This window comes from Apteryx mantelli, chromosome 22 (assembly GCF_036417845.1).
Source record: "Apteryx mantelli isolate bAptMan1 chromosome 22, bAptMan1.hap1, whole genome shotgun sequence".
In the NCBI taxonomy this organism is placed as follows: Eukaryota; Metazoa; Chordata; class Aves; order Apterygiformes; family Apterygidae; genus Apteryx; species Apteryx mantelli.
The window spans coordinates 14,019,302-14,044,764 of NC_089999.1; the positions used below are offsets into that span (position 1 = coordinate 14,019,302).

At 43.7% G+C, this 25,463-nt stretch overlaps 1 protein-coding gene across 1 annotated transcript in view; it reads left to right on the top strand.

Annotated features, from left to right (window-relative positions):
* Nucleotides 1-25,463, top strand: part of KSR1 (kinase suppressor of ras 1) — a 79,309-nt gene that overhangs the window by 18,834 nt on the left and 35,012 nt on the right. The window contains exon 2 of the mRNA XM_067309418.1: nucleotides 19,959-20,099. Coding sequence (XP_067165519.1) covers nucleotides 19,959-20,099 — 141 coding nt within the window. The remainder of the gene's footprint in view (nucleotides 1-19,958; nucleotides 20,100-25,463) is intronic.

Sequence of the window (25,463 nt, forward strand, 5' to 3'; positions counted from 1 at the left end):
TCTCCTTGGAGAGAGAGAGTTGTCACGAGCCTTTTGTGAAGAAAAATACTACTTTATAATCTTACTGTGTAGGTAATGTAGGTATACTGGATGTGTCAGCATGTTTTGAAAGGCTCCTCAGAATGAGCAATCGGGGTGAGAAGTTGTATATGCTACAATTCCCCCCTGCAGCAAGGGGGAAGGCTGCCTACACTCAACCCCTGCCCTTTTATCCTTCATCATTCCCCAGAAGGGCCACAGCCAAGAAGGGAGGCTTTTTATGTTCCCAGGTGAAAGCTGAGCACTTTATAGCCTCAGTTGATAGGTAGACTGCTTTCAGTTCCTTTTCACGAGAGCATTTTTACTAGCTGCATTTGTTCTAACACAGCGCTTAAAGTCTCTCTAAGCGAGTAGTAGTGCAGACGCATTTCAGAGAAACTGCTTGCAGTCCTGATGTTATTTAGTATTTGGGAGGCAGGACAAAGGTGAAAGTTGGGACAAGAAGGAACTTTATTAGCGCATTGCAATTCCTGCGCAGGAATGGCCACGACAGGTGGCCCAGTCACAAGACAAGCGGAGTCTTAGCATTGCTTGTCTGGATCAGACATCTGAGGCAAGCTCCTGACAGGTTACCTGTTAGCCTCAAGGTTCAAGCTTGAGTGAAACTATACAGTTTTGTAGCCTGGTCCCTTCTTTTGAGCTACTGTCCACAACTATCAGTTTTCTTAGTTCCTGCAGACTGTGATCTCTCCTTTGTGTAGTCTAACCCCAAAGGTTTTTCTTCTATCCTTCTCCCACTGCTGTATTTGCTGGTTTCATATATATCATCACTGGTCTGAAGCTTTGTGCAGCTGTTAGGAGGGTATTTGCCTTTGCAGCAGAAGGCAGGTTGCTCCACGTCCCTTAGAGCGCCGCAGTCTGTCTTTTCCCCTCCCCTAGACTGGACTATTACTATTTATGCAACGCGATCTAACCCTGAATGGCCGGGAGTCAATGGTTCAGAGTTCATTTCCAGCTGTTATTGCAGTACAGAGTCAGTCTGGTTAGAGGTACTCATTTCCAGCAAAGACCAGATACCTTTTGAAAGCATAAACAAACTTGAGATCAGTTTTACTTAGCTTCATGCTTAGCTTTCAGCTAAACGGGAAAAGCTAAATACAGTCCATGACTGTAAGGGGCTGGTTCAGTAGTCACCCTTACTAAACTAAGTGGAAGGGAGATGCGAGGAGCACTGAGCTCTGGAATAGAAGCGAGTTTCTCTTTAGTCACTGGAGATGTATCGAGTACAGTTTTTAGCTTTGCCTCGATACATGCTTGAACTGCTGAGTTCGGGCATACCTGACTAAAGCACGCTCAGAAGTACCTTGCTGAGCTGGGAATCAGACTTCAGTGGCCCTAGCAGTCTTTGAAGGGCCAAACAGGTACAGCTGCTGTCACAGCCCTCTATCCTGTGCAGGTGTAGCTGCTCTGGAGTTCAGTCGGCATAGCTACCTCTAACCCAGCCAGTGATCTTAACTGCAGTGGTTTTTTTCTTATTATCTAGGATAATATTAGAAATCTTTCACAGACAAGATCACCTGAAGCTTTGAAGGCAGACAAGTTCAGATGTTGTTGGTGTGGACTCTTAGACTGGAGATTAAGAGGCTGAACGAGGTGAATCACTACCTGTAAACTATGGGCTTCTGGCACGGGGGTACCATCTTTTCTGTTCATCCAGCCCTAGCAACAGTGATTTGATTGTAACCTTAGCCAGCATGGGAGTACTTGAGTGGCAAGGGTGATCAGCTACTTATAGTTAAACCTCCCTAAATTGTACTTTTCTGCATGTTAGTACAGCAGTTTGAGACTGAACAGATGCTTTGTACTGCTCCGTAACTGTACGTGGAGATAAGACTACCTGGTGGTAATTCACTCCCATTGCCCTGTTCCAGGGAATAATTTGTATGCTGCTCTGGGGAACAAGGAGCCGGGCAACTCACTGGAACTAGTGTCATAAGAGGCTGTTAAATTTAAAGGCAAAGTTTACTAGGGCAGCACAGCATGTGAGCAGGGAAGGGCTGCCTCCGAGCTGGACAAACGGGTCACACAGGTTTCCAGACACCTGGTCGGATGAAAGCAGAGCACCAGTGCTGCAGTAGCTGGATGGTCTCAACTAGGAGCAGCACCAATACTTTGTAAGATCAAAGGTTAGCGGAGTTTGAGGCTCCATCAAGCGCTCCAGTGTTTAAGCTTTGTTTAGCAAAAAACAGTCAGAAGTATTAATTTAATTTCTTTGCAGTTAATTAAGTGCCTCCTACAAAGCACCACTGATGTCACTAAGTTCCTAACCCCAGATTAGCAGCTTCATTTGTGGTCCTTATTGTAGTCTTTCCTTGCTTTAGGGAGACACCAGTTTGGATATTGTGCTCCAACCACTTCTGCCCTGTTTAGGGAACAGGGGTCACATCCTGCTTTGTCTCTGTACAGGAATAAGGACTCCTTCTCTTCCTGTTATCTCACTCTTTCTGTTCATTCCCCTGCAGAACAGCAGGAGGGTAGGAAGGAAGCCACAAAACTCATTCAACACAAAGTCACAGAAACCCAGCAACTGAACAGCAATCTTAGAGTAAAGCAGTAGAGCTTACATGCAATTCACCTCAGTAACTTTAAGACAAAATCAAGAAAAAGTGACAAACAATACCTTTTGCAACACCATTCTTCCTCTTCATAGCAATTCCCCCTCATCTTGCATTAAGTCTAGACTTCTTCCACTAACCCTTCATTCTCATTACAGCAACACTGTCTCCTTCAGAGGGATGGTCCTGGGGTTTTAGAGAGGACCTTCTACTCATAATCCACCACAGGAAAATCCCTCCCTGTTTTGGGGTGATTGGCGATCCAGAAGCTAGTCAGGTGTTCTCCCTTGTTCCTAATTGCACAGACGTAAATTTCTCAAATGCCATAAAAACACAGGTTCCTAAATTTCACAAATCTTTAGCTTTTTGCAAACAGTAGATTGAAGTGAATACCTCTGCTGTCCTCTAGACTAGGAAATCAGGAGTGTTTTGGAGAAGTGGTTCCTGAACTGAGGCTACTTCAGGCATTACTTGAGTTTTCCTGTTTTGTGTGCTGTAGGATAATTGTGAGCTGAGCTTACCCGCCGTGTTTCAGTGAGACTTGGTTTGGGGATACTTGCCTGATGGAGGGTATGTCCTAGATCTGATGGGCTAGGCTCTGTGCCCTTGCGTTGTCTTCCCACTTATAAGTCAAATACACTTCACAGAAGCGTGGCTGCAGCCATAATGTTGCTGGTTTTGAGGCAGCCGGAAGCTCCCCTGAGAACACACGGACTTGCAGAGAGGGAGGGAGGTGGAAGGATGGGCTGTATGGGTTTGCTCGTTTGCTTTCTGGGAAGGAAGGAGAGCTGGCCAGGGAAGCAAACTCAGTAGCATGTCCACTTACTAGTGACACATCCACTGCTAAGGGAAGGAAAAACTCATACAATCCATTGACTCCATCTTATTTGTGAATTGTTTCAAAAGCCTTTTCTAGAGCTGAGCTGAGGATCACCAGCTCTCTAGCAACTGAATTTCAGCTATGCTGCCAGAGAAGATTTTTCATTCCTGTATTTCCTGCTTTGGCTCGGCCCCAGTGCATTGTACAGCGAGTTCAGGAAGCTTGCTCTAAAACTGATGAGCAAATTTAAAATCTCGGATCCCCATTGCATGGCAGAACATATCAAGGTTTTTCTTTTTTCCTCTGAAAATCTGAAATAAGGAGACTCGCATTGTAACTCAAAAGTATTTTGTACAGAAGGGTTTTTAGTGTGTTTTGTTCTTTTTGACAATCCCAAACTATAATCTCATAGCAGCTTTTTGAAATAAAGCTGTTCTTCTGTTTTAAAAGATACTTTCAGAGAATGTGGCAAGCTGTCACATTTCAGTTAAGCAATTTCCTATAGTTCACACATATATGTATTTTTTTAAAAACTGCTTTTCTCAGCCATCTCCCTTTTCTACTTTCACTGCAAGAAGCAAAAAACCACCACAACACAGAATCCCCCAACCCTACCCCTGTCCTGACACTTAGACATTGGAGGTGATTGCTCTTTGGAAAACCATGGAAGGTTGATGTCTCTTGGTGCCATGCTGTTGTGTTTTGATTCACTGTGTAGTGTAAACATCTGATTGTAAACATCTTCTGATTTCTTAAAAACAAATGTTAATATGGAGTGGTAGGGAAGATTTGAAATAGAATATGTTGTAAATAAAAATATTATCTTTTAACACTTGTTTTTTCTTTCTGAATGAGTTACTATTTTAGAAAACAGTTATATTGCAAGTCCCAAAGTTTCCATAGCTGTATACCTCCTAATTGCCCCAGGGCAAAGTGTTACTGATGTATAAACAACTGCATGATGGATGAAAGAGATGTACAGATATGGAGAATCCACTCCCAGGAGCTGAAGTTTGTCTAGCTGTGTGACACTAAGTTATTCTTAGACTTACAACAGTTGGCATCTTTACATAAAGAAATAAAAGCTTTTGTGTGAATTGTTTTTTTGTCTTTCCCCTTTTTACATGGCTCATCCCCAGTTCTTCTCTAAGGATATTCAGATGGATTCAAAGAATCCGTTGCTTTTTGCTGAGAAGTTTCTGTAGAAGCAGCTCTGGTAGCAATAGCTTGGAACAAACTCAGGTTGCCCTCATCATGAGAACAGAACCTGCAGCCTTGGCACTAGTGATTGTAACAGACATGCCAAACCTTTTTTAGGAACTGTCTTTTCTTTCATGTGGGTAGATTTGCTTCCATGTCCTGCAGTAGACCTTGAAAGCAACTCAGCAATGGAATCCTTGGGAATCCTACCCTGCAGATTTCATCCTGTGACAGGGGAACGAACGTGTAGTTGTTCAACCGCATCCGCGGCAGCAGCGCTGTGACTGATGCCCTGCTACAGTTTAAGGTAGAAAAGCTTGCTTAAAATGCTGTGCTCTTTTTCACTGAAGCAGGGGGTAGCAGTAACTGCATTGCTGAGTTGAGTGGGTGGATATGTGTCCTGAGAAATCTGGTTTTAGTAGGTGCTTTTAACAACTCAGCCATCTGCTGAGTAATCGGAGTGGAAGAAGGGCAGGCAAGTCCTCAAAGTAGTGAGTAATGCTGTAGTTTCCTATTTTTGGGTGACTATGCTCTGTCCTCTCCCTTTCTCTTAGCAATTGTAGAGACCTACTGGGAACTTCCTTTTCTGATATGCACACTTCTTTCTCTTTTGTGTCTTTGGTATTTTTCTGTGCGTTTTGCCCAGTGTAGCCTGCAGAGCCCTTGTTACTGATGTTTCTCTTTTCTCCCTTCGCTCTTAATGGTGCCCAGTGTGTCTGTCTCTGTGCAGCCTTTCTTCAGAGTGCCTGGTGGTCCCTGGATTCGAAGAGGCATGTCTCCCTGGGACAGGGGCTGTGCACAGCGGGCTGGTGGCTGTGGGAAACGGATGTACAAAAACAGAGGAATTACCCTGTCACCAACTCCCACAGCCCTACTGCGAGTCTCATGATATGTAGTCATTGGCTTATGTGAGAATTTCAGCTTTCATTAAAAAATGTTTCTAGTGTTGTGGTTTGAAAAAAAGAGGTTGAAATTGGGACCCATTGTACTATAAGGGTCAAAAACTTTACTTTTTTCCTGGGGTGAGTTTTTAATTTGTTTCTGTTTTCCAATTGTGCAATGACAGGCAGTGGCAATATTCAGCATGCAGGATTTTTGCAGGCAGCCTGTGAAAATAGACTCCAGAACATGCAACACTAACCTGCTGACCAGCTTGGCTAGCCAAACTGCTTGTAGCGAGCTCACAGCCGCGGTGTTTCTAACCTAACCAAGGGCAGGGCTCTAATGCCAGCCCAGACAAGGGCACTGTTTGGGTAACAGACAGTGCAAACAGGACCTAATCCAGCATTCTTGGAAATCAGTGAAAGCTTCCGATAATTTCAGTATTCTTTGGATCAAGTCACAGCTGGAAAGCTAATAATAGCCTGCTGTTCATTATTTGCGCTTTCAGGAGTATACTGTAAACAATCTAGTTGAATTTGTGAATTCCCTTTGCCAAAACACAAGAGAAACAAAGCTATGGAGAAAGAGGGTGGAGGTAGAGAGTTTTCCCTACCATAAGATGTTTTGGATTCAGAGGCTGGATATAAAGAAAGACTGCAGATACTTAGGGGACCTTGCTATTTTGTTCGCTCATCATGTGATGGCTGAGCAGGGTGGAAGTTCGTGTCTCTGGAGATCTTGGGAACAGCTGAGCTTTGGAAGGAAAGCTGATGTATTCCAGCTTTCAAACTACTATCTGAGCCAAACCTTAGGAAAGCCCTGTGTGGGCACAAACTTGGTGCCTGGGAGATAGACACTAAGCTATCTGCAGCACTGCTGAATCCCTCATCAGTTTATAGGCCTTCACCATATTTCTGGCCTTGATACTCTAGAAGAGTACCGTAGGCAGAATTACCCCCAGCAGTGTTTTGTATCACACATATCAAAGCAGGAGGTGTAGCAGAGTACCAACAGCATTTAGCATCTTTCATTGTACAGGTGTAGGGTCTGGGTTTTCAAAACCCAGGGAAAATCCTAGGGAAAATCCTAGGGGAGTTAGTATTTTCAGTAATGCCTAACTTAGTGAGGTTTCTTTTGAAAAGCTCAAGATGAAATACTGTACTGTAAATCAAGAGATTCTAAAAAAACATGAGCAATCTTTGCAGAAGTATGAAGCGTTTGTTGGCTGCAGTGAAAAATCTCAAGGCTTAAGGAATGAATTTGTATCCAGCGCTGAGAATCGTCAGTTCACAGGCAGAGAAATACAACATAGAATCCCTTTGTCTTTCCTCCCCCCTTCCTTAGGAGGGGTATTTCCATTACAAAATAACACGCAGACTTGTGACAATGGCTTTTTATTTTCTCTAAGCAGGCGTGTTTTTTTCTCTTTTCTGATGGCTCTCACTCAGCAGTGTCCTTGCTCTGATGCAGTTATCTAAGCAAGAGATCAAGCAGAAATCCTGAACCCTAGAGGCTGCTGAACTTCCTCATCAGTGGATAATCAGAAGTATTACTTTAAGATGAAAGTAATAATTAAGCATACATATTGCAGAGGAGGAGACAAAGAAGAGGAGTAGTAGGAAGAATGTTTCCTAAGGAGAATGTGGAGCCTGAAAGATGTAAAAACTGCAAATGCTTTTAGAAAAAAGTATGGGGGCTTGATTCAGATCTATCCAACAGCATCTTTCCATTGCTTTAAGGCTTCTTTACCCGCCCCTCTAATGATGTGAAGCCTGATTCTCTTTGTCAAAGGCTCTCTTATTCCAAATCAAAACTTCAAACAGTATAGCAATAGTAAACTAGATTTTTATTTTTAAATATCAGTGTAATTATAGTCGCATAACTGGTCTTGGGCACACAGTTGTATCAGTCTGAAGTTCCCCAAGACTACATAATGTGTTTCCTGTTCAGGAGGCAAAGCAAATTCTTATTCAGAGACACTGCATTTATACAAAAAGTGGCCAGGAAATGAGCTGGTGGTTGGGTAGGCTTCTGTCAATCCCTGCCTTGAATCCAACCTATGTCCTAAGTGAGCAATCTACCATAGATTTTCAGAAATAACGTCCAGGACTTCAGAATTTTTTGCGCTGAAGTCAGGATTTAGCGCTGGTGGAAAACTGCTTTAACAAAAAATTGTCAAGTGACATTGCTTACCTACATCGTTTGAGTTTTCTGTAACTTTTTCTGTTTAAAGCAGCAAACCTCTTGTTTAGGCCAAGCAGTGAGTGATTTTTTTGTTTGTTTTTAGCAACTATATTTACCTCCACTTTCTAAGTGTGCACAACATGGTTTAAATGAAATTCTCAGAGTCAGAAAAGAATGTTTTTTGTGGGGTGGGAATTTGGCTCCAGGTGTCTCCACTCTAAACACTATATTTGTGAAACCCCATTTGGTTGCTTTAGGCAAATGTTAACTGGTAAGACAGTGCCCCAAAGAGATTTTTGGACAAATAAAATATGAGCAGCAGGTCACAGCAGCTTTCTCACACCATGTCTGTGAAAAGAGAAATGTGACCCCTGTGCTTGCCAAAATAGCTCTATTCTTTCTAGTGGGAAAACTAGTAATTTGGAGCATTTCACAGGGTAAGGTTTCATAGGTAAGATTTCCCAAAGCTACAGAGACACAAGTGTCTTCAGCTATAGGATCTGGAACCTGCTCCTACACAGACTTAAAGTTTTTCTGCATAAACCTCTTTCCTCTTTCTAAGTCCAGTGCAGCAGCAGTTTGGGGAAGTGTGTGTATGCCAGAAGGAGGAGGGGGAAGGTAACACTCTTGAAATGCCTGGCTAATTGAGTCAAAGGAGCAGAGAATTTTGTTGTGTTTCCTTTGCTTGGTCTGCTGGTGAGTGCAAGTGCTGCAGAGAGCAGGATGCTGATCTGTCTCCTTCTCCAGCCAGTGCCTGAGGGAGTGCAAGAGATGGGAATTGTGAGTTTGTGTTTTATTCTACTGAGGTTACAAAAGTAGAAATGTGTAAGGCCAAAGTGACAAGGATGGGAGGGTGAGGGGAAGAGAAATGTGATAAAACCTTTGGGACTAATCCCTAAAACCTTTGGGACTAATCCCTAAGGACAGCATCCTGGGCAGTAAATTGCTCCATTAAAGGAGCTCAGTTCCTTGAGAGTCTTCTCAAGACAGACTACTGGGAACTTCCAGGATAGACATACCAGGTACGGTCTCTCAGTCCCTCGCTGTCTCTGGTGAGAATGGTGGGTGTTCAGTACCCTGCAGGATGAGGCTTGCAATGAGCAGGAAGGGAAAGTGCAAGAATATGACGGGGACCTAGAATTAGTCATTCCCTTCCTGACCTTGCTGCAGGTAAATTCTACTCCTTTGTTTGCACTGAAGTTTACAATGCACAGGATTTGGGTTTTTTTATTCTCACCTCCCCCACTGTAAAATTGAGTATACTTAAGAGTTGTTTTACAGATGTGTGAGAAGGAGTAGTGTCATCATAAAAATGCTAGAGAATGTTATCTTTAAGGGCACTTTAAGTTTGGAATTTTACGAAGACTTCCATGGATTGTAACTTTCCCCCCCCCGCTCTCTCTTTCTCATAAAAAATGAACCGGTGTTTTCTCTCCAAATTATGAACCATTTGTAATCTTTCTGCCTGTCACTTGCTGCTTTCTGGCTGCAGTCACTGTAAAACTGGCAGGGGGAACAGGGTGGTTGTTTTCTTTCTGGGAGGAGAGATGCAATGGATTTGCCAAGAGAATGAACAATTATAGGGAGAAGCATAGTATTGATATTATCTTTGGGCTGCATTCACCTTTGTATAACTTCATGAGCAGATAACATGAACAAGTAATTCTTTATCTGAGCTGCTTTGAGAGGCTGGTGTTGCATTAGGATCTGAGCACCTCACAGATTTCCCCCTCTTCCCCAGCTTGGTGAAGCAGGGTAGCACCATGATGTGTTCTAACAAACCAAGAACTGAGACTTGAAGACTATATGATGCAGAACCATCAAAGTATGTAGGCTCCTAACTCATTATTGAAATTTGTGGTGGATCTGGCCTTCAGTGTTTTGCTCAGGGACATGCAGGGAATATGAAGGAGAGCAAGGATCTGAGCCTGGGTTTCCCCAGCTGTCAATAATAATTTATTTGGGGCTGATGTTCTCTTGGGGCAGGGAGATTGAAATCTTAGATTTCTTGAGGTTTTCCAGATTTCTTCTCTTTCAGTGGCGTTGTGATGAAGGTCAGTGTCACAGCCACTGGACCACTCTACCTTTTAAGGCATGCAAGCCCTGGAAGGGATCTCAAGGGATCCTCTTTTTGCTCTCTTGCCAAAAGCAGGATTAGCTCTGCCTAATCCATTTCTGACAGATGTTTGTTTATCGTTTTGTTAAAGACCTTGGTTGAGGGCCAAGTCTCTGTTGAACTAGGTGTTGTGAAGCCTTAGCTATTGAGGCCCAAGTTGCTGATTGACACTGAAATTCTCCCTGATTGCCACCGAATTTGTTGGAGCTGGCTGTGATTAGGCTGCATGTGAACAGAGACAGGATTTGGGGACTTTGCTGATGGAACCAAACCAGTGAGAACAGGAGGTGCTCTGTGTTTGGCCAGAAACATTCTGCACAGCAGGGTGAAACCATGAGCCTACCGAGTGACTCATGCACTAATTTCATGATTGGATGGGAAACCTTAACGGGTCTTTAGGTCAATTTGGACTAAAGATATCCTTCAGTATCTTTGTGCAGGGAGAGGGATTAGTCTTCCTGTGCTCCATATGGAAATACAGTTAAGCTTAATGAAGCATGGCTGAGCTAAAGAAGCTAGATGGGTGCTGGAGAGAAGTCTGAGCTGAGAGGAAGGTGAGCTGCAGATCCGATGTGACAGCAGCACGGTCGTGCTTAACAAATGGTAAGAGTGTAAGTGCAGTTAGCGTTGCAGAGCTCTCATAACCGTTCTGTTGCAGTTGCACGTCCTCGGGTTATAAAGGAGGGGGGAGAACTTTCAGTTTTAGTGTGCACTGGGTGTGAAACCTCTGATACTTAAGCAGAGGACTATGCCTGCAACTGTATTAGGCTCTTGTGCCTCCCTAGGATGAAACCTCTGAAGAATGTCATGTTACCAGATACAGGGAACCACCTGAGTGTGCAGTCTCATCCTCCCACTCACACCCTTAGCTGCAGAGGCCTCGGCTGAGAGTTTACAGCTCTCAGGTTCTGGGATTGTGGGGAAAAAAAAAAAAGAGGAGAGAGAAAAGGGGTGGTACGTGGCCTCCAAGTGACCCAGAAAAGATGCTGTCTACATCATCTGACAAAGCAGAAATAACATACTGTACTGTTTGGGCAGTGGCTATTCTTGCGTCAGCCACTGGCGAGACTGAAGGTTCAAAGGAAAATCCATCCATCTGCTCTTCCATCTCTCGCTATCTCTCTACCTCTCTCTGTGCTTATATTTACTATTTTTTCTTAAAGCTTTTTTTTGTTTTACTGAGTGTACCTTGGTTGTACACTTTACTGCTGTCTTGCGCTGGGTCCTGTTTTGCAGGCTTTGTTTAGCAATGCATTGAGAAACTGTTTCCTTTTCTTTAATGAGCAAAACTAAAAGTCCGTAGGTCAACCCGGACACCAAGGCAGAACAAGGAGGCTGTCAGATGTTTCTGTGCTGTAGCTGCTGCAGATAAGGCTGGGATGGACACTCCAGGGACAGATGCTCAGCTGATGTAAATTAGCACAGCTCCCTCAATGTAGCACGGTGCGACCCGCAGAGCTGTGCCCCCAAAATGTTGGTGTTGCTAAGAGCTCTTATTCCCATCCTTGTAATAGTCCTGATTTCATCTGCTTTTTAGAAACTCTGTAGCAGTTAATGCTGCCATGATCTAGTGGTTAGATCAGAAGACTGAAAACTAGGTCTTTCATGACCTGTTTTTAGAACTGCTCCTTGATTTTGTGCAAATCATTTATAATCCTTCTTTCTCTTACTTTCTTATTTTTAATAAGGTGTTACTGCACGAGGTCTTGTGAGTATGTTAACATTCATAAGTTATTTTTGGCATTCAAAACAGCAGCACTGTTTTGTGAGCTCTCCTTTTTGCAAGGGGACTGTGCCTGTGGTTTTGCACAGTAGGAGTCTCCATACCTGTGCCTTTGATTGCACTTGTATAATCTGTAGAGAGGTGAATGTGAAACAGGCGCAAGGAAACAAGTGGTCTGTTGAGGCAGTGGCAGAACCAGAACTAGAACGCAGGTCTCGTATGTTGGACAAGAGTCCTGCTCGCTCGACCGTACTTTCTTGCTGAATGAGTTGGTCTGGTACAAGCATGTGAATGTGAATTCCACAGACTGCAGGTCAGTGTCTGCCGTGCATACAAGCTCCTTTCCTCCGACACCATCTCAAATAAATACCTGCTGCTAGATATTTCTTTGTACTGTTTTATCTGCTAGCTTCACCTTCCCCCTCTGTCTGATGAAGATACATGTCAAAATATCATCCTTTACTGGATTCAGTTCTGTTGTTTTTGAGGGCAAAACTGTGTGGGTGAGAGATTTAGTGACCTCATTTTGTAGGATTTAGATCGTACCTTGAAATGGTGCTTGCCTGTTTTTGCATCTTTTCTTCTTAGATTGGGTTGTGTGCTCTGCCCTATGCAGCCCTTGTGCCAGCCTTGAAAAGAACTGTTTGAAATCCATGCTGTATTTGAGGTAACTGCGGTCGACATGAGATTATAAGATTCTCCGGTTGACTCCTGCGTCATCAAGATTCACTGGAGAAACAGAGTGCTCCTAATGAAAGCACAGATGAGAAGTATGGTTTTCTGTGTGTTCAAAGGAAATGCTCTATGAACAGGTTTGGATCAGTTGTCATTGCAAAATGAGCATATGTAATATTAAAATGGTATAGAACCACTCTCTCCATTTCACCTGGCACATGTGGTTAAACCACTCAAAAACCTGCATTGATTTAGGTCTTCCAGTACTGGAAAGAGAATAGTCCACATTGTTTTAAGGTATCCTTATACCTATATAATTCACTCACAGTATGGGCTACAGCTAGAGGGACACATCATCTCTTCAGGAACATTAGTTGCACTGTTCTTAAAACTGATCTCAGGCCTCAAGGAGTATTAAATGCTCAGAAAAAAATGGAGGCAGCCTCCTTTTAGAGGTTTTTGTGATGGCTGTGTACCAGTTCGGAGTGATGTAGGATCAGCTGAGTCACAAAACTGCAGGTGTGCTTGGGTTTTGCTGTTTTTTGGAAAGGACAGTTCATTTAGACCCTCATAACCAACTAGTCCTCTGAACACAGAGGGGAAATGAGAGTTTCTGAGACTTCAGTTGCTACTTGGTGTTGATGAAGATAATCATTTAGATAGCTGGGAGCTATTCAAATGAATCAGTTGCTTAGAACAAGTTCACAGAAGGAACAGTTCAGTTATGTGGAGTACAAAAGTTGCAAATATAGTTGATTTGTTGTTAGTTGAAAGGTATTGCAAAGCATAACTTCTTCTTGAAGCAGAACTGTTCAGGATGGTTGACTCAGGCCCCCATGAAGCGGTTTGCCTTGTGTCTGCAGATCCCTGGCAGAGCTGAGGCTTGAATCCATGTTTTGTGATCTTGCGTGCCTCTGCTCCTTACCTCTGCGCACAGTCCCCGGGGTGGACCAGGCAGACCACAAAGCTAGTTCTGCATAATGATTCTTTGGCCTTACTCTTATCTCCTCCGGTTGGGCACTTTGTCCTTGTCTTTTTCTTTGGGTCTCTTCTGGCCTTAGACCAGCTTTTAGGCTCAACAGCACTCTGATCACAAACCGTACAGATCTGCCTTAATTAGATTCTGCTAATTAAGGAGAAACTGGAGAAACCAATCAGCATTTCTACCACTTTGGTGTTTGCCACTTTGGTATTTCGTCCGTTACTCTGGTATCCAGGTGCCTTATCAGCTCTATTGTAATCATCTTTGCAAAACCCTGTGAAAGAAGGTCTGTTCTTACAGCTATTTCAAAGATGAGAACTTTCACTGAGTGCCTTAAGATGACTCATCTTACTTCCCCAGTGTCCATGTGCATAAACCCCGCGATCAGGACTTCTGTCTTCTGTTTCAGAAGGCAGAATGCAGAACCTCCTTTGCTGTGTCAGATACTGATCCAGCCAGTCCAGTGTCCTGCTGCCAGCAGCAGCTATCGTCGGCCGCTTCAAAGCGTGCACCCTTGCCCTCTGGGTCCTGTTCTTGGCAGGAGGTTAATAGAGCAGTTCCTTCCTGATTAATTCCTGTCTGAAGGAAGATAGATGATTTGCATTTCTCTTAGCCACATGTAAGAGCGGGATCATACATTGATCTCGTCCTTTTGAAACTTCAGGGACCAGCTTGTTAAACTGCAAGGCACTAAGTGGCTGTAGGCTTGGAAGCTGTGGTGTAAGCTCGTATTTATTATCTTCTCAAGTGCTCTCAGACTGTGTAAGATTTCATCTCCAGGGATAGGGAAGCATATTCTGCTTTTGAACATGTGCTTGATTCATTGATTAAATAATAACAATTGTCTGTTTTGGATGTGACAAAGAAGCTCTTCTAAACCTGGCATCTGATAGGTTTCAAGTCATCAAGAAAAGTCTTAGGCATCAGTGAGCAGAACATTATAGGTTTGAGGGAGAAAATGTGAAAACATGAGATTTGGTTGTCAAATCTATGACTGAATAAAACTCATTCTCAAACTGTTGATATTTGGAAGGATATCGGGTAGTACTTTGGTACCATGTCAGTGAACCAGTTATACAGATGCCATTGCTTTCTTGTGCCATATCTGCAGAAGTCCGACCGAAAAACTAGTGTGTGTGTGTGTGTGTGTGTAAAAAAGAGAGAGAGGTTTTGTTTGTAGTCATCAGGACTCCCAGCTGTTAGTTGGAGGTCATGGGTACAGGCAAACTTGCATCTCAGGAGGCCTGGCTGGTTATTTTGTGTAAATAAATAAACAAGTACAAGTTTGGCTGTTTTTTCCTAAACATTCTGGGTCCATTTCTCACATATGCTGTAAAGGGATATTAATGTAAAAGTGCTGTAAGAAGCAGGTGGATGTGCATCCAGGACCATACCTTGCAACATGTGTAATTCTTACAGCAAATGAGAACCGGGTCCTCGCCACCAGCTGCACCAGACAGAGAGAAGGAGGGCTGTAACGGAGGACACCCTGCAAGTAGTAATATGCTCCAGCTGCTCCATATCCTCTCTCCGCTTTTGTTCTTTCCCATTTCCGTGGAATTAAGGTAGCTGGAGTATCACTTCTGTTGTGGGCTTTGCTATTTGTGATGTGTAGGATGTGCTGTTTGGCAACCAGGCAGTGAAAAGGTTACTATTGGCTTTATCTCTCTGTCTAGTTTGTGGTTGGAGACCTGTATGTTGTTTGTGGGTTTTTTATGTGCGTCACTGAACCCAGAAGTTTTATTATATTCTCAGAAAAGGGTTTTGCAACAGCTCAGCTATTAAAGCCAAACCATGTAGTTTAGTTAAAAGTCGGGGCAGGAAATAACAAAATGAGATTCATCCTAGGGGAGAAGCGTGGTGTTTCGAGGGTGGGAAGAGAATGCAGATGTACTATTTATAGGAATAGAGGAAAACAACTTTGGACATGAAGAGTAAATGCAAAACAGTTAGCATGGGAAAGCCAGACTTGGCGATCTAAGATACTCAGATCTGTGCTGTCAGACTGCTTTTCCATTTTTAAATATTATATCTTTGCTATATCCCAGTGAAGGAGAAAAGTTTGAAATTGAAATCTGTGTTGCATTGAGTGTCTTCTGGCAGTGTCCTTTTAGGAGTTTATGCTACAGACGAGCCTCATTAAGTGCAAATATTTGAAGCCCTATTATTTTAAGCAGTACAAAAATAGTTGAAACAGCGCCTACTCCAGGGAGTTTATGCAATCCAAACAGGCCGAGACACATGCAGCATGGGAGAGGAAATGGATTATTTAACTTGTTCAAGGTCATGCAGCAGGTCAGTGGCAGAGCTGGGAGGGGAGTCCAGCTCCATTGCCTTACCCGTTAAATGGGATGCTTCTGGAGCTGCATTGAAACTGGTAAGGAGAACTTTTGTGGGGAACGCAGCAATAGTGGCTCTTAGTGCCTCCAGAATATCCTACCTCAAAGCAGAATGCACTCCTCCTACTGATACTGTAGAGATCCTAATAGGATTACGTGGGGCCATACATTTTTGTGGATAGTTTCTTTTACTTATATTGTGATTTCTGTTTGTAAATAGATGTTAAGTCCATTCTGCCTTCCACCATCGTATTGGAAAAGAGACTCCCAAACCTTTTCTTGCCGCTGTTGACATGTGCAGTTCCTTACTTTGTACTGGGCCATGTGCTACTTTTAAGGGATTTGCATATCATTAGTGCTACATATAACTAAGCTTGGAGCTCTGGCTTTAGAGAATATGCTGACATCTTGTCCTTCTTCCAGGGAAAAAAAGCTTGCTTGATAGGAGGTCCTGCAGCAGATTACAATCAGATGGAGGAACCAAGCTGTTACTTTTACACATAGGCCTGTCACAGCTGGCTGTACCAGTTTCAAAATTACCATGCAAACATGCTTTCTGCTTTCCCTAGGTGCTCAGCAACCTTGAGGTATGCCCAGGAATGGGGAAGGGGTATGGTGACCTGTGGGAAGAAGCAGTAACATACCACAGCAGCCTGGGAATTCAATATACTGTGGCTTCCAAATGTGCAGCTGAGTTGTTTGACCTTGGCTGGGTTTTGTAGTTGCAGTTTGTATATCAAAGCAAAGTGCATATAGTCATTGAGTGTTACTTGGAATGGTCTCCAGAAAGGGGAGGTTTGGGTGATTTCCCTCTTTCCTCCCATCACCACAACACATCTGTTGCACAGCCAGGAGGCTGTAGTTCTTTTAACTTCTATAGGCTGAGCTTTTGGCATATTGGGGGCTCTAGCTAGTCGTCAAACTTCCTGCAACCTCCTCTTTGTGTCCCTTATTAGGGGACCTTCCCTCTCTCTTCATACCAGTTCTTCTCTCTTCCTGTTGCCTCCTCTCTCGCTCTGTGCTCCTTGCTAACCTCGCTTTTAGCCTGTGGGCTGCCAAGATCTGCTCCTCTTTGAGAAGGAAGAATGTGCTCCCTTCCTCCTCCTGTCAGGACTTTGGCTATCCTGTTTCTGTCTTTACCCATGCCAAGGTCCCCCTTTCTCATTCTACTCTCTTCCTCCCTAATGTCTATTGAAGGAAGAAGTCAGGATGCAAACATGATATGTTTGTATGCAGTAAGAACAGAACCAAGTACCTTGAGTGGAATGAATCTCTGATAATGAGAATGTGGGTCTTGTTAAAAAGGTTTTTTTAACAGATGGGCAAAATCACAGTTGAAATCCCTGACAGCATTCAGTCTAAACTGTAGAACAGTTTCTTTAACTGTGGGAGACAATATTTGTGGTTCCTCTGCCTAACAAATGGGAGTTACCCCCAGGATGTGCACAGGCTTATTTTTAATTGCTGGGGAGATCTGTATAGTAGCAATGCATCTAGAGCAGTCCAGCGGGCTGCACGGCATCCGAATGTATACAATACAAAGCCAAGGCATGAGGTAGGGGGAAAGTACTCCAGTGAGCAGCAGAGGAAATTGAAACCAAGCAGTTAGTAGGGAGATATTTTGAAAAGCATTTTCAAGCTCATTTCTTTCCTGACTGTGATTTTAGTGAGTGGGAGAGCTCCCTGCATAAGCTGTTATGAGCAGATGGGTATGACAGTGAGAAAGCAGAAGGTCGTCACTAGGCTAACCAGCCAACCACATCATGTATGCCCCTTGTCCACACTGAGCTCACTCTGAAGGAACAGAGCGTGCCTAGACCAGAGACATCCTAATTTAGGGGTGTGTACAACTGAAGGTACAACTGTGCACTAGAATACAGCTGAAATCAAGTTTAAGAGTATGGTACAGGCAGGACAAGTTGCAGCATTGATCAAAAGTCATGTAGTCACACTAGCATATGGTGCTACGTTGAGGGAGTGAGATGACTTGCCTCTAATCAGTGCAGAGTGAAGGCAGAGGACCATGGCGGCCGGTGGCTGCCCAGGTCCCTGCTGAGCTGGTCTCCAGCCTGCCTGGAACCCAGCTGGCTTCAGCAAAACGCTGGCTGCCTGCAGGGACCTGCCTCGCACTTCTGGAGCATTGGGTCTGACTAGAGAAGGCAGGCAAAGGGTGGAAAAAAGGAAGCGTCACCATCCCTTTTTATAAAAAGAGGTACCGAGACTGAGAAAGATTGAGTGGGATTTCCAAGGTAATTTCTGTTAGGTCTTATGCTCCAAAGCCATGTTAGGAAGTTACGGTTAGAAGGTTCCTCTGGTTTCAGCTGAGTGGTCAGACTGTAAATGCAAAGCAGTGGCTGAGTCTTCTAGGATACAGCAGTCCTTTTAGTGCACAGTTGCCTCTCCTAAGAGGGATATTGCTTTGCATTTCTCTATGTGTTCGTTGCATAAAGTGTCTGAATTACTCTCTTTTGATTACATCAATCCACTTTTTGATAAATCTCAAACTTCATAGCACTACTTTCTGAATTCAGAAGTGTGTGGGCAGAGACAAACCTTGCTGTTGTACTGCTAGTTGCCAGTAGACAGATTGCTCATAAAACAAAACCCTCAGCTAACTTTACAGGAAAGCACTCTTGACTACCAGGCTGTGGCCATGCAAAAGCCGAGGCCCACAGCGGCTTGCTTCCCAAGATGCTGTGACTGTAGCTAGAAACACTGTCTCATCAGCCATTTTTAAAGAATAGTATTAGCAGTGTAATAACTCACAGGGTGCACAGTTTCCCTGTGCAAGCCCAGGTCCTCCTGCTCAGTGCCTGTTTGTGTGCATGTTTTGTTCTTATCCCCTGCAGGGCCTTGCTATTTTAACAGGGCTGTGTGTGAGAGCACATGGATCAACCCCATGGTTGTACATTTGCAGGACTGGGTCACAATACACAAGTTGAGAAGGAGAAAGAATTTTCCCCTTTCAGTAAAAGGTGGATAAATGGAGAGGGTGAGTGGGGTTCGGTTCTTGAGTTTGAAAGTCCCTTCCAGAGGTAGTTAATCCCATTGCCTGGAATTTTGGTTTCAAGATTTCAAGGATGTGTATAGGTCTCCTGCTTTATTGCTGATCAGTATTTGCACCACTTCTTACCTGACTGTCATCAGACTGTGCATCAAATAGCATCACTACTGTGCTTCCAGTATACTGTCAAGTTAGCATTTGCAATTTTTCTAGGACAGTTATTAGGAGTTATTAGGAGGTAGTAACTCTTCCAAACTGGTCTGCAGCTCAAAAGCATTATGCTCCATATGGAGGTCATTCAGTTGAGATCAAATGCAATATCCATTTCCCTTCTAATATCTGACACATTCTTTATCTGGGGAAGGAGGAGATGATCTAATTTTCTTTCCCACATGTAACATTGAGATTGTGGGTACAAGTCAGTATAACATCATTCAGATGCATTGACCAAAAATATTTGAGCAGAAACTTAAAGGGAGATACTGTCGTGAACAAAGAATCCATGTTTGTTTTTTCCTTTTTCATTTTGTAGTCTGATCTTGTCCCAAATGCTGAAATTCTTAGTTGACTAAGGACATGTTTTGATTTATAAAACACGGATCAGCTAACTTGCTTTGAGGCATTGTTTTGTTAAGAAGTTTTTGAAGCTTAAGTCTGTGCAGTGGGAATGTGTGACATAGTGAGAAATCTTTTGAGAGTTTTTTCTTTTTTGATAAGCAAACATAAGGCGTAAATAATATTCCTTTTGTGGTTTTGTTTTTCTATGCCTGAAGTGACAATTACTACGTAGTGCTTTTGGCATGAGATGGTCAGGTGATAAAAGCTTTAGTTTTTGTTCTTTTAAGATCATTGTTTTTATTGTTGGCTTTGTAACGGAAATGCCTATCAGATAATGTGTCTCAGAGTGTTTGAGTACCATTGGCTATTCCTGCCTTACTGAACTTCTAGTTTAAATGAAGACCAGATGTAAAAGGGTATAACAAACATATGGGAGAAATGGATGAGAGGACAGGAAGTCCTGCAGGTTAGACTAGCCATACCACAGTATCCAGAATGAGGTTGCATATACATGTGCATTGCTTTTAAACTGAATGTAATTGATTGTCTCAAATGGTTTCGTTGCCCTTTCATATTTTGGCATCAAATCTAACCACTGTAGAGAACTTTTGCTGATATGAATTTAAAGAAGGGGCCTGCAGGGATAGACCCTGCAGGGTCCTGCCTTCTGCTGAAACGTTGCAGAATAAAGATGCTCGGTGTGAGGGAACTGCTTCACTGTGTGAATTTCCCTGAGTGCTTGTAAGAGTATGTCAATGCTGTATCATGCAAGAGCCCCACTCACCGACCAGCATCCCATTTTGCTAGGTGCTGTACAAACATTGCAGAGAAAGATGATCTATCCCAGAGAATTTAACTGTTTGCTTTCTGGATCCCAACAGGTGAAACTGATTGACTACATCCACAGACAACGGCAGTGTAAGCTGAGTGTGCCCCTGAATGACAGGACAGCAGAGCTCAACAGCTACCCAAGATTCAATGACTGGTTAGACATTGTCAATGTGAGGAAAGAAGTTGTACAGGTAAGGGGAAGACAGCCCTCATCACAGAGCCTTCCTGCCATGTCGAGTCTGACCTTCCCAGCTGCCTGCTGGATGTAAGTTAGTTTCCCGAACTTACTTTCAGGCAAGGTAGGAGTGCGTGGGTATGAGTGCGGACCTCTGGTGGAAAGGGTGCTTCCTCACTCCCAGAAGCAATGATCACACAAAGGGGGTGGGGGAATACTCCCTTCCCTTTGTTCTCCTCCCAGGGTCAGTAGAGATCATCTTATAACAGCGTTTGAAGCAGAGCTTCACCCCTATTGCTCAGTATAAAACAGAGATCTGCCATTACCAAGACCTTCTCTCCTTCTGCCTGCTAAGTCCAAGAATGCCACCATAACTCATTCGCTTACTAGGTTTTAGATAATAATAATACTGTACCATACTATCTTCTCTGTGCAGTACTAGCTGAAAAAGGGATCTGAAGTTAGAATTTTGTATGCTGACATACCCAGTTAACAGTTGTTTATGCTTAAGAGTTTTCTCATTTCTGAAATGTGTATGTCATAATTATAAATCAGTGAAGATCCAAAGACAGCCAGTAGTACTACCTCCCTCTAAACTTAAACCGACATAAGAGTGGTCAGAGTTCACAAGTTTGGCCCAGACTGATGGTTCAGAAGCTCACACAGCTCACACAGCACTCAAACTACAAAAATAAATTGTTCCCAGTATCCCCAGTAGTGCACAGGTGGGAAGCTGTGGTCTGAATTTGGAGTGGGCGGGAGTCTTTGCTCAGAAACAAATCTTTTTTTCATTACATTCCCCCGCCCCGTGAGTAAAGTCTCTGGTTCAGACTGGTATCAAAGAGCATTGCATCAGTATAAAAGAATGGAATGAATAACTCTCCTTGGGTGTTCTGTGTGGTGGCAGGCATCAGATGTTCATGCTCATAGGCCATGGCTTCTTCTGATCTTTACAAATTCTTTATGGTTTAATTCTTAACATGCAAATCACTCCTGACCACTGCAAGTCTCTTTACTGCACAAAATAATCTGACACTTCCGCTGAAATCAGAAGTAACCAAATAAACCAAGGCCTCCAGCTCCTCTCTCTGACACACTTTTAAAAGAAGAACCTGAAATCATGTCCATGTTTAGGTGATTACTAGGAACTCCAGGACTGCAGGGCACTGACATCAGATTGTTCCCTGAGGTCTGGACTGTGCATGACTTATCCATGCTGTTCTGTACTGGGGACTGTTCAGTTCAGTGTAACATTAATGGCAATGTAAGTAGAGCTCAGTCCACCGATGGCTAAACAAAGCAGAAAGGGCTTTCTGCCTTTTTTTTTCCGTTTTTGGCCCTGCAGACCAGGTCCCAATGTTCTCTTTCAGTTTCCTTTGATCTTTACACAAGCAAAGATTTTCCTGGACTTCAGCAGGAATCTGCTTGTAAAAAGACTGAATGAAAAATTCAGCACATTTCCATGGAAGTTATTCCAGATGAATGCTGATGTTAACTAAGCAGATTCTGGTGAAATAGGATGAATTCAAGACTGAGTTTTTCCTTTTATTTACTAATATTTATCCTGAATGTGATGCCTTTAAATGGAGATTGCCTTGCAGCCTAGCTTGGGTTTGGGTAGTGCAGCTAGAGGTGCAGGGATGACAAGGGGAGAACAGAACAGCAGCCTGTTGCTGTGGCCAAACTGCCAGGCTCCCAGCTATTGTTGGTTTCTAGGGTTACTGGAATTGCCTGAGCCTGGAAGAATGTCTTTGTAGCTCTCCGAAATCCTTTGTGATGCCTGCAGAGCTGGGGGAAGGGAAGAGGTGGAGAGGAGGGGAGGAGGGGGAAGGACAGTTCAAACCACATCCTGCTAATTCAGGGAGCAAACACTGTCCAGTCCATCCTTCCATTTGTGTGGTCGCTAAAAAGGGTGGACAAATTCGTATTTGGTCTAAATCAGGAAGAGAATGTTTTCCAACTGTTTACTACTTTTATTCATGCACTCTTACAACCCTCTCCCAAGCAATGACCAGTGTAATAAACTATGTTCCTTCTGTTCGCAGGGTCGGAAGTATTAGAGGTGTAAAAAGCATTTATTTAAATTTCTTGGTGATCCCAAATGTATGGTTATATTTTTAAGTTCTGCATCCATTTCATGCAGCTGCGGACAGCTTCTGTAGCATTCAGATTAGCCGTACAGGAGAACTGCAGCACTGGGTCTTCAAAATGATTTTTGAGTAGGCATGCCAGAATAGGCTCTAATTTGTAAATAGCTGGACTAATAAAACAATTGCTGTGAAGAGCAATTGAATTTGTACTTCTTGCACTGATTCTTTGTCCTGTTGTTTCTCTGCTTAGAAAATAGCAATGCAGCCACTGTTGGTTTTTTGTGGCATGGATGACGGCAGGGTGTACGAGTTGCAGACAGCGCACAGGAGATGTTTGTCTGTGATGAGCTGTCTGCCAGAAATGTTACACGTATCGTGGGATCATTCCTGCTATAGCTCCGATTTCATACAGCATGTGAGCTGCATTTCAGCTGAATGCTTTGAAAATGGAAATCACTGACAGAAGGAGCTTTAATAGGTTAACTATTATGAAATATGTAACGGTTGCTCTTAGCTTTATGAACACTGCCTGTGACATGACTGGGGAGAGAGGTGATTAGGGAGCTTTTAAAGAGATGGCTCAGTAAGTGGACAATGAAAATTGGGACGCTTGGGTCCCATACCTGGTTCTGCCGCTGGCATACAAGATAACCTTGGGGAGTGACTTCATCTCTCTAAGGTGCTGTTAGTTCATCTATAAAACTGAAATAATCACACTGGTTTTCCTTTCTAACTTCCTTTCTAACTTTCCTTTCTAACACTTCCAAAGAGTGCTACGGGGAGAGGGAAAACTCCACAGTGTTGTAATAACATTGTGATGTTGGGCACCTACCCCTCTTGTCTGTGAGACTTTTAGACTCTGAAACTAATTGGAGAAGTTGTCAATACTTGTAGAGTCTTTGAGAACTTTCCCCCTACGTGATCTTCAAAGGCGTCCAACTGCGACAGAGCCCGGCCCTGGCCAGCTCTGGGGGCTAGAGAGAAATAGCAGGTGCAAAACGGGAGATGAGCGCAGGTGAAAGGCTCCCCTGCGGCCTGTGTAGGAGACCGCTGCCTGTCAGGGACAAAGTCAGGTGAAAGGCCTGAGTTCATGTTTTGTTCCTTTTTCACGTGATTCTGATTCCCTTTGCATTTCTAGAGTCGCTGGAAGGAGCATTTCAAGATTGTGCTGATCTGTGACATAACACCTTTGCAAAACAACCTAATTGCAAGGAGTTCTTTAGCTCGACAGTTAGAGAAACATTGCTCTCGCTCTCTGCTCTCTCCTGCTCCTCCTCCTCCCTGCCCTCTCCCCTCAGCCCGCTCCCAAATAAAGCTGCCGTGCGGGGAAGCACCAAAGCTCCCAGGCTCCCCTGTCAGAAATAGAGCACCGGCTCTAATTTAGAATATCTGCTGACTTCTCTAGTCCAGCTCAGTGACTTGCTTCAGACACTGTGAAGCTTGAAAGCCCTCGCTGTTATAATTGCTGTCTTGTTGTTGGGCTCCTTTCTTTCTATGGAAGATCTATATATTAAACAAGAATAATGATTGCTTGTAAAATCCTTTAGTTCTGGAAGAGATTATAGTAATAACAATGCACTGTTTATGGCGCTGGGCAACAGCTAAAACTCCTGTGAACATGGATAACAGTCAGCCAGTCATGCTGCGAAGGGTGAAAGGGCTCTTCTGTGTGGACCTAGCAGACCTGGAGGTAGGTGGTGAATACAAGCTTCTGGTTTGTGATCCTGTTTGCTCTCTGAATACACGTTCCAAGGGGTAAGGAAACTTTGAATCCCCCCACCCTTTGCTATTTCTCTTTCTTTGTTATTATGCCTCTAATCAGCTACCACACAGATTTTTATCATAGTAAACGGGGGCTAACGTGAAGCAGGTTCTGCTTTGGAGGTGGACTAATACTGTCTGTAATTTTCTTTCTAAGTATTTTCTAGGAAATGATGGAGTCCTTGTTTTTGGCTAGGAGTTCTGGAGGTGAATTAGCACTGTGGATGTGTAGCTCATTACAGAAAATGATGCATAAATACTTATATATGGTGGACTGAAACTGGGAAAGGAGATATTTGAACTGAGAACTATAAAAAGTGGGACAAGGAACATGCAGACAGGGAGAGGCATTTAAGCTATGTAGTGGTCTCCAAAGGATGAAAGTTGCTCTGAAAATGTGCCTAGGAAAATATACTACTCTGGATTGCCATTCTGCCCCCTGACCACTGGGGTCAAGACTTGAGGGGGGAGTGGGAGGAAAAGAGGATGTGAACAGAGCATTACCCCCACTCTAAGGCTGACTGAAGGGGTCTCTTGCACGTCTAGGGTACTTGGTTCTGGACTTGGGACTTGTCTACCAAAAAGAAGAGAGGAGTAAAAAAATTCCATTGGTTTATTTTCTCTAGTGCAGAAAAAATTTCCTCTCTGCCTTTACCCTTGTTCTTTCCAGAAACTTCACTATTCCGTTTGTTCTCACATATAATTTGTCACCATCTTAAAAAGTAATTTAAGAACATAGTCATCTTCTTATCATCCTCTGAAACATGTCTGAACTAGCCTTGCTCTTTGCAAAGCAGGGGTTCCAGTCAATCAAGTTTGGAAAGCTGTTTTTAGTGTAGCTAACTGTCACGCACAGGGAGGGGCAAATCCTGTCCTAGCGATGGTTGGCTGTAAGCAGAACTTTGCCACCGCCGGGCCTGCTTGGGAGCAGATGAAAAAACGCACTGGTGTCAGGTCTGGCTTATGGCAGTTCTGCCTGGGGAATATATGTGACTCCCAGGGTATCGATTTTTTTCTTAGTAACTCCTGTTTGCTTGTGAAGCTGATCTGGTTCCCCATTTAGCATTTATGCCGAAGGTGGAGAGCGCGAGGTTGGGTGCTTCTGTGCCTTTTCTTGCAAGTAGTCAGGAGCGGTTCACGGACAAGCCGGGGCAGCGCTGGGCGCACCGTGGAGCAGAGCAGTCGGGGGGCGCCTGAGGAGGAATCCTCTGTTAAGAGTCTCCCGCTGCTCCTGCAGAAGTCTGTGGAGGACAGGGCATTGGCATAGTGGTGATATTAGACCACGCCACATGGTTTGACTTGCTCGGACTGCGATCTAGCTTGTAGCAGATCATGCTGATCGGTTCTTGGAGGCACAGCGTAGCATTTATGCGTGTGCATCCTTACTTTAGTTGGGGGATGGAAGGGACAGATCTGCCCAAGCCTATCGCGTTTCCACAGACGCATCCTCTCATCTTCTTCTGTCAGGTTATCTACACGAACAGACTATGAGGACTTTGGCCATTTGCAGGGGATTTCCGTGGGTCTGG